The sequence below is a fragment of the Ischnura elegans genome (assembly GCF_921293095.1).
Source record: "Ischnura elegans chromosome 13 unlocalized genomic scaffold, ioIscEleg1.1 SUPER_13_unloc_3, whole genome shotgun sequence".
Taxonomy (NCBI): Eukaryota; Metazoa; Arthropoda; class Insecta; order Odonata; family Coenagrionidae; genus Ischnura; species Ischnura elegans.
In genome coordinates this window covers 10,601,386-10,611,321 of record NW_025791659.1, presented here as the reverse complement: position 1 = coordinate 10,611,321, position 9,936 = coordinate 10,601,386, and the positions used below count along the sequence as shown (strand labels likewise).

Sequence of the window (9,936 nt, the reverse complement as noted above, 5' to 3'; positions counted from 1 at the left end):
GGCTGGGGAAATAATCAAATTTGCGAAAGAATTAAAAAGGCCTGTTAAGTGTCGAAATGATGCGGGAAATCTCCATGAGCGCGTGGGAAAACAGTTGCACAGCGAAAACACTTTTTTTTAATGATAAAGGCTTTTTGAACTGTTTCAAGTGGCTGCTTTCAGTTGTTTTTCCTTGTTTTCAAACGCTTTCCGACGCTCTTTTGTTCTCAAGTGTTCTCAAAGACGTATTATTATCTCTGTGCTGTCCTCGCTGTTTTGGTGCCTGTCCCCTCAATTAGATAATTAAGCGTCCATTCTTAAAATCTTCATCCTGGCTAGGTGTCAAAAGAACGCCCAGCGTTGCCATCGCCAAAAGAGACTGTTGATCGGGCGCGCGGCATTGTTAGCGGACGGGATTGTGTACGTTGCCATGGTGACGGAGTGGCGTTGCTTTGGTGACAGAGGTTTTGTGCGTTGCCTTTTGACAGCCTTAAAGTTTTCAGGTGAGGAAGCTTTGGGAAATGTGGGATTTTGACGGTTCCAACATAACTTAAATAACTAAGTAAGATATTTTAGGTGACTTAATCTACGAATGGGACACCTTCTGCGAGGGATGATTAATTGGGAAAAACGTTTGAAATTACAGCAGGCTTCTGTCTCCAAAAAACACAATAGGGCGGTTGCCTATTATTTTTTATTGCCTATATCGAAAGATTATTACTCCTGGAGTACATATTTCACGCTTTTAGATTTTTAAATGACGATATCTATTTTTCGCTATTAAACGGAAAGTGAAAAACTTAAAGCGCGCGAAAACGCGACGGCTAAGTATGAATACTGGGAAAACTCCGTGTGACGTAATTCTGGTACCCGCTGCCGCAAGTGAGGTGACCTTAGGGCGAGGCTTTCAGCGCTGATAGGGCGCAGGATGCTGGTAGGTAGCAGAGTACCCTGCTAGCAGGTAACGCTTGGCTTAAATAAGGATTATTATTCCCCTATCAAACGAAGGAAACTTTCCGAACTTAGGTATTTTTAATGTGTGATTATAAAGAGATGTTTCCCTGAGCTCTGTGCCTCATGCATGCATTAGTAATCTCAGACAATGTGAAACTCCTATTTAATCGTATAGAAACTAGGTCCTCAGTGACGTCACGCGGAGTGGCATTGCATGGGGGCCAATTTGGCCTTTTTCAAGTGAGGTTAAAATTGACCGTGGCCATTCGTCTAAACTGGGATTTCTAAAACCAAATAATTTGTATATTAAGAATAGTCTAATGGTGGGTAAGGAATAGCAATCAATGCATTTCGTTTTCTTTGATGAAGGAAACTTCCCTGTTTTCTCTCATATCTATTCATTTTGACGAAGAAAATATTTTAACGTCCTTTCTGATAGGGTATCCAGCCAATGAAAGCAGAAAACTTCATGCATAATTTCGAGGGAAATTTCACAAAATTTCAGGTTAAACAAACATTTGAAATCACATTTGGCTCTTGTCTCCAAAAAACACAAGTTTCTCTGAAATCTATTCTTTTATGTGGAAAACCGGGAAAAAGTTGGAAACGCTAAATAATCTCTTTATCAAAAGTACATCGTTAAACAATATCACCTATAAATTTATAAGGAGAGAGTACATTTTGTGTTTCGCGGGCGCATTTTAACGGTTATAAATTAAAATATCCTTTAAGTCGTGGATCTTTATAATGTAACCTCTATCGAATCAAAACTGTATATTCCTGTAAAGAGCAAATATTATATCTTACTTGCAGACGGAGGCTTGTTCGAAACAAAAATTCGCAGATTTGAAATTAAAAATGCTTGGTTGGGGTAATTAATGTGTTAATGCAGATGCTTGCGCCAGATTTTTTCTACGTAATCCAATGTATCCCATAGCACCCATGTATTATTACATTAAATATCGTAAACATTTTAAGCTCAAAAGAAATTTCCATCCTTTACATCATGTGACATTTCATGTCGGAAATGAAAATTGGTTGTAAATAATTGAGAAATTGTTGCTGAGAATAAAAATTAATACTCCATTTTAAGCTGAAATTTTTGCGCAGATCATGTGTTTTATATTTCTTTAAAAAAAAGAATTATCGGGTTCTTGAGTAGGTACTATTTTCGTTACTTTTTAAGTAATGATAGTATCAAATTGTTTTTATTTTTCCAAATATGACACGCTTAACGTAAGGTAAACGTGTAATGAATCAATATGTCCTAATGCTTCAGCCGCTGAGAAACGTATTGGTAAATTTAACTTCTTTCTCTGATGCTATATGCGTATTTACGGGCATAAATATACGCTGCTGGTTGTTCAATCTACATATTTTTCTTCATGATGCTTGTCCATGATTTTCCTGTGCGTTTCGGAAACATATTAAATGGTGTAACGCAGAAGAAGCACTTCGAATGGGCCGCCATCTTACGATTCGTATTGATTTTCTCGTTTCGTCGCTCCGCATTGCGGTATTCGTGCGTCATGTGTTTCCCCCACTCTTTTCAAGGTTCCTGGAAATGCCCATTTTGACCGTCAGATCGCAGCAGTGCGCGGGAAGCGGTCGCGAAGTGTGTTTGTGCGCTGTAGGTTGGAGAAGAAAAAACAATTATTTCAAAAAATCTAAGACTGCTCTTTCGGTCCTGTCTTCCGAAGTTTTGCAAAGACGTCTCAAGTTCATACTCGTCTCCAAGAAACCGTCAGTATTCGTCGCCAAATCCAATCTGCTTAGTGTTTGTTCTGTCTGTGTTGTGATATCGTGTAAGGTAAGCCGAAAACTCGTCGTTTTCAAGAATTCATCTCTGTTAGCGATGAATGATGGCGATTTTGTTGCTTTCTTACAAAGTTGATCAAGTGTAATTGAATCACCATGGAAGACCATCCGAATGTTGAAGAGCTGTGAAGTGTTTCTGTTTCAAATGTAGTGGAAGTAATCTTGAAATGCTTCTGTGGAAAGTGTTTTGTGACTGAATATGCTTTCGGAGACTTTGTAAGACGTTCGTGTGTCGTCTTAGGTAGCTTTTTACCACTCCTCTGCTCCTATCTTTGAATTTCATTCCAAGATCTTACTTCAGTGTGCCAATTAATCGATTTGTCGTGCAATTTGTCGAGTTTTAAGCTGGTGAGTACATGATGACAAATTTTTCGGTGACCACAGGAAGTTGTTAAAGAAATTCTTTATTTAAGCTCTCAACGTATTAGAATTTAATTTTGTGTCGAGTACACAAACAGGTGTTCGTATAGGCGTGTTAATTAATTTTCCTTCTATAAAACCCAAATTTAGTTCCTGTTTACGCGTGATGTTGCTTTGTTGTTGACCTGTTGTCATAGTAAAACTTAATTTCGTCATTGTTTATTTGGTAGGATTTTACTTTTCCGTGAATTGTGTGCCGATGAACGATGATTTTTAGTTGACGCTTGCCATTTGCGATAGTTTTTCATGCCATGTTTTTAAATTACTTTCCGTATGTATATCACGTTAATTTAATGGATCTCTCAAAAATTTTATCATTCCATAATGCATTCGGTACAATATATTTTACGTCATTTTCAAATTTAAAGTGGCCCTAATGTGTTGAAACATTATTGTAGAGCATTTTTTGCTAAATGTTATCTTTATTTTCGTTATTGGTTGACTTTTAAATTAGTTTAATGAGGTTCGGAGAAGAAATTTTTAGCATGGTATCTTCTTTTCAATGCGAAATTTTTATTATAATACTCCAAGATTTTACGGGATTAAGTAATCAATGTGCTCTCTCACCATTCTATAGGTTAATCAATATTGTATATCTTTTTTTAAGTCCGATTTCTTCAGAAGCTTATCTTTTTCGTCTTAAAATTGTCTCGCTTTCTACGAGATCAAACCGCGACAGTAAAGTCAACCATCATAATTTACGCAATCTTGGCATTATTATGTAATTAGTTTTAATATATCCCAATGTAATATGCTTATCTGGCTATCTCGTGCTGCGGTTCAGTAATGAGAGAATGGCAACTGTTTTTGTAGATAATATTTTCCATTATCGTAATGCTAATATCTCGTGGTTGTGATGCAATAGAGAAAACCGGCTAATTATGCATCTTCTGACTAACTTTCCCGTTGTTTATCTGTGAGTTCATTTAGCAATCAGATTTTTAATATTACTGTGCATTCATAAATTTAATGGCAGTAAATCAATTCGAATAATCATGGATTCTCTCGATGTTTATCAATGCCGTAATTGCTTTGTTGATGCTGAGAATGGATGGATTGCGTTTGGATAACTATTATAGCTCAATTATGTTATCATATAGCTAATTGAATGAGAGCCCTAGGTATTAACGTAAACATATTTATTGTAGTATATGCTATTCAAAGTCAGGTTATACCTATTGAACTTCGAAAAGTATACGCCCGGATTTCTATCCAGTTAACGAGACGGGAATGGATGGTCAGCTAACGTTAAGGCATCGAGTTACATTTTTCTCCCTAAAATATCGACGCAGTAAACCGAAGTAACTTTGAATGTTATTGTATGCAGGACTCACAATCAGATGGAACTATTCCTGCCGTATGAAAGTTGACATTTTTACGCTAACGATTGTCTACGTATATTTCCGATCAGTATTTGATTTCGAATATGCTTCTAATTCAATATTCTAACCTCCCTGAACAATTTTGCATTCAACATATATTATTTCAAAATCCAACGTATTTGATATCTAATTAAGAAACCGAATATTATGGTACGAGAGATATACAATGCGCCGCGTTTTATTCATGCTGTCGTCATAGCAACCACCCCGAATGTAAGCGTACTTATCTTTGAAAAGCCCTGTTTTGGTAGGGTATATTGGCGGAATGGATAGCAATTTAAAATAAATGAATGATATAAGGAGAAACATTACTTATCTCTCTCCGCTGTAGTCAAAGTCTTAAGACTATTGCTGATTGTTTTTTTTTTATTTTAATGCTCAAAAGACTCACTGAGAAAAATTTACTGCTTACCAACCGCGTGGAAATTTTTTTGGGATACGAAAACTTTTAAGAGTTTCAAATTTTCCCCTACGCTTAATTTTTAAGACCTCCAGATAATATAAAACTTGCAAGACTTCGCCAAGTCTGTAATTTTTTTTGTGATGTTGAGTCATTCGGTGTTTTTTTAAGGATTTTATTTTAACTATTTTTGATGACAACATTGCCCGTAAGACTTTGGATTAGAATAAAATGCCCGTTTGACTGTTCAATGAATTTTTTCTTGCATCTCAGGGGCTAAATTTAAGTGAAGAGGAGCATTTGCGAGCTGATGAAGGTTGTTATCGCCATTTTTGCCTCGATTGGAATAGTCGAGATTAAAATTGCTTACGTTTTCTATTGGCGTATTTAGCTCAGCGTTCAATTTAAAATTACATACGTTTGTGTTTCAAATTCTGCAAATGCTTAGAAGTATTACCTGTGTCATCATTACTAGTCGGTGTAAAAAATCGTAAATCACGTCCCATGTTCTACAAATTCTGCAAAAAATGTTAAAAAAAGAAAAGAAGCAACAATTATTTTCTTTTTTCAAAAACCGAGGGATATCCAGCTAATGCTGTTTCGGAAAGCGAGAAAGATTTATCTGCCTTAAACATAATTTTCCCTGCACTAAACATAATTTTCATATTCAATTATCTTCATTTAATGTTACTAAAAGAGCTTATCGTGTAAAACTGAATCATCTTCTTAGCTGTGAAAAACTTCCTGTGGTCACGAGTGAGCGTATCTGATTTTTTAAAAAATCATTCAAGAGATGTTTTTATTCCTCGTTGCCTTCTTCTTTTTTAGGTGCTCCACACGCTGAGTATGAATAGAATTACATACAGTTTCGTGTGCATAATATTGTGCAACAACCAACATGGAATACAATGTGGTGCACACCATTTAAATTAGTCTATGACTTAAACTGATTTTCGATCCCATAATAAGTTAGGATTGCTTTATCCCCCACGTGGAACAACGAAATGATCTGTTCAACGAGAACACTCATTATATGATTGTGAATATTTATCTGATATTCTCTTCTTGGTGAAAGAGCTATTTTATGCCATAACCTCTTTTGTGTAGTCAGATTCCTTACATGACTAGCCTCTACAGGAGCTGTAATTACAGATTATGTAACTCAGAATGTGATAAAGAGGTCAGTTTCAAGCATAAAAATCTTGCTCGTTGCCTCCCGCAATAAACTAGTCACTGAAGCTTTATAGTATTTCTAGCAGTACCTTTTCAATGCGTAGACTTTTTAATTTTGTTTTGGAGTAATTTTATTAATATTCTAAAAATATATGTATATCTTTTTGGATGACTATGTAATACCCAAGTTTTTTTTATGTACCTGAGTTCAATGTGCAATAATTTTATGCTAAGTCAATAATTTATATCAAGGATTATAAATTTTGGTTAGCTATATGAGCTTACTTAATTTTCAGCAATAGATTTGCTTGATCGCCCGAGATAATAAGATTCAGAAGTAAATGCTTCTCGATAGAACCAAGTGATTTGTTGAGTACTCAATATTTTTTTCTAAGAAGTGGCCGAAGTATTTTTTGCCGCAAAGTTTGGTACAACGTTTTTTGCTCAATTGCACGTGCTATACAGCACAGATATTGGAATAGTAATTACAAGAATTAACGTAATTTTGTGTGGAAACGCTTCTTTTCACCTTTTCTTTTGAACCAAAGTTATTTTGTCAAGTAAGTAGGTGGTGTTAAACTGTCATTCACTTTCAAATTGGATGAGAGTGATGAAAAAATACAATAATTTTTTATAAAATAAATGACTGAATGCAATTAAAAATCGAGTTTCAAGTTGAAAAGTTGAGCTTTAACTAAATGCTTTACGCTAGCAATTTAAATTTTTAATGCAAGAAAAAGAATCATCGTTCCATAATTCGTACAATTGGCTCTTTTGATGTCAAATACGTTCAAGATTAATAATTAAAAAAGTGAGAAGCAAATTTCTGTCGTGCACTCTATTTTTGTATGACATTGCGAAAGAATCTATCTTTAGACCCATTCATCGAAGTGTTATCAGCTAGTCATTCATGTTGCAAGTCAGGAAGAAAGGTTCAAGAATATTAGTCTAGTATTCAGACCGTGAGGGAGTTCTAAAATAGCAGCCAAATATAGGTCTGAAACCACCAGCATAGTGGATGCATATTTTTTACTCTCAATATTTTATTTCACCATGATATTCATGTAAATTTGGGAGATTGGAGATGTCAACACTGTAATGCTATATTTTCTAATGAGAACTATTTTTTGCATTGAAATATGCTAAAGGAATCAGACTGGTTTTGGAAGAGGAACTTGACAAATAATTGATATTAGAGGCTAGGTTGATGATTGAGTACCTTTCGTGCAAAATAGTCAAATCACATTACATTCCTATCGTAACTGTGAGAGCTATCAATATATGGGATATCTCAAGCCTAATTTTAGCAATTTTCTAGAAAGGAAAACTTTGATATATTTGCTATCACAGCTCGATTTCAATCTTTTTATTAACCTCAATAGAATTTCCCCTGTGTAGCTTCTCTAAAACAGTGAACAAATATCCAAAATATCTATTTATGGTTTAGTTTCCTATGGAACTCTGTTTTTTACTTGGTGTAATCTATTTTTCACATCAGGGAACTCTAAAATATCACAAATTATAGTTTTCTTTACTTCATCTGTTACTTTATTGTGAATATTATCTCCATATATTTTCAAAGAAATGCAAATAATCTGGAAATTGTATGCGAGTCAATTGTTTGTTAGTTTGGAACAAGATATCTGCATATTCCTCTTCGAGAAACTGTGAAATATGAAAATAATAGCCAACTTTACATCATAAATCATCCTTTGTGTGAATTTTACAGTGTATAGCGGCCTGCAAAACTGTTTATTAGTAGAAAAACCTGAGCACAGTTCAGTTTTTGCCGGTTATTTTTTATAGTGCGGTGAATTATCAGAGCGTGACCCGCAGCGAATAACGGAAACATTGTGCAATATCACTAGTTTTTTTATGTCCGTTAATATCTTGGTGGGTGAAATACTGAATGTTTTGTGTTGTCTCGAGAAGACGTTAAATGAACGTCTGATCTGGTGAACAGGTGTGGTCGAGTGTGTTGCGTCGACGTTTGGGGCACTTGTGCATTAGTTTGGTTCCGCGAACGAAGATGGTGCTGAAGGCTGACGAAGTGGGGGAGGAGGCGTTTGAGGTGTCCCCGAAGAAGGAGGAAGAAGAGGAGACGGATCGGAGGAGACCGGATGACGGCGACGATGACGAGAAGAAGGACGAGGAGAAGATTGTTCCGTCGGTGGAAGTGGTTCCGGTCATCAGGCGAGAGAGTATCCCCGAGAGCAAGCCGATAATCATTCCACAATCCAGCCTTGAGCATTTGCACAAGAGAGACTTATTAAGGTCAGAGAAAGCACCGTATGAAAACCCATTCTCTCCACCAATTTTTCTCCCTTACAGCACACTCCATATTATCCTGGCTGATGATGGGGAGACAAAGTAATAATATAGTAATCGGAGTGAACCGCTGTACCGCAAAAACTTTCTTATGAGACACTTTCGTATTCCATCCTTCCTCTAATACCTCGAATTTCGAATACCTGGAATACTAAACGATGAATGTGGGAATGTTTGACTTGGTCGCCTATGCAGCAGGAAACCCAAGATTTCGACGAGTAATTGTGATTTCCTAAATTTAAAGGATTCAAACAGGAATTTATCTGATTAATGGAATATTTTAATTTTATGTAAACAATAGGGTAGTTTCCTTCATCAAAGAATACGAAATGCATTGATTGCGATTCCTTACCCATCATTAGTGTATTCATAATATACAAATTATTTGGTTTTAGAAATACCGGTTTAGACGAATGGCAATCATCAATTTTATCCTCATTTGAAAAAGGCCAGATTGGCGCCCATGCGATTCCACTCCACGTGACGTCACCGGGACCTAGTTTCTATAAGAGAGGATAGGAGTTTTACAACGTCTGAGGTTACCAATGCATGCATGAGGCACAGAGCTCAGGGAAACATGTCTTAATAATCACCTATTAAAACTGGCTAAGGTCGGAAAGTTTTCTTCGTTTGATAAGGTATTAATAATCCTTATTTAAGCCAAGCGCTACCAGCTAGCAGGGTACTCTGCTACCTACTAGCATCCTGCGTCGTATCAGCGCTCAAAGCCTCGCCCCAAGGTCACCTCACTTGCGGCAGTGGGAACCAGAACGACGTCACACGGAGTTTTTCCCAGCATTCATACTTAGCCGTTGCGTTTTCGCGCGCTTGAAAATTTTCACTTTTCATTTAATCGCAAAAAATAGATATCTTCATTTAAAAATCTAAAAGCGTGAAATTCGTACTCCAGGAGTAATAATCTTTCGATTTAGGCAATAAAAAAATAATAGGGAACCACCCTATTTCCGAAAAAAATTTGCTGCTTTCATCTCCCGGGTCAAGAAACGTCAAGCCACATATTTTTATAGGGAAAAGGTTAAAATGAAGTAATTCTGGTGATTCTGCATCTGATTTTACTTTTTTAAAGATCACTTAAACATTGAAAGAGATTGAAAATAATGCACAGATAATCCTCAGCACACATAGGCTGGAGCTGGATAAAATGGAGTCTGTTGTAGGCGCATTTGCATTGTTGCTGGTCTGTCTGTACCAAAAGCATAGGAACTCGATTTTTGAAGGTTTATAAAAACCATGCACTTAAAATTTTTTCCCGAATTAAACTTTTGATTTTTTTTTATTATTAACCACTGGCATGGGGACATACTAGGTACCCAAATTATTTATGTAATTTCTTAATAACTACTGATTTTTGTCAAAATCAACATGCATTCATGAAAGTTTAAATTGTTTTCAACAGTTGTTTGTACATAAAAAACAATATATTATTATTTATGCAGTTATTCTGTTATTTTAGGGTACATC

The 9,936-nt window shown here is 35.9% G+C and overlaps 1 protein-coding gene across 3 annotated transcripts in view; it reads left to right on the top strand.

Moving 5' to 3' along the window:
• Positions 1-2,542: 2,542 nt before the first annotated feature.
• Positions 2,543-9,936, top strand: part of LOC124172875 (protein dissatisfaction-like) — a 67,453-nt gene continuing 60,059 nt past the window's right edge. For 2 of the 3 annotated variants that reach the window (XM_046552379.1, XM_046552377.1), the window contains exons 1-2: positions 2,543-3,099; positions 5,782-8,400. In XM_046552379.1, the coding sequence (XP_046408335.1) occupies positions 8,156-8,400 (245 nt within the window). In that variant the 5' untranslated portion in view covers positions 2,543-3,099; positions 5,782-8,155. The remainder of the gene's footprint in view (positions 3,100-5,781; positions 8,401-9,936) is intronic. The other variant, XM_046552378.1, reaches the window with a different exon arrangement.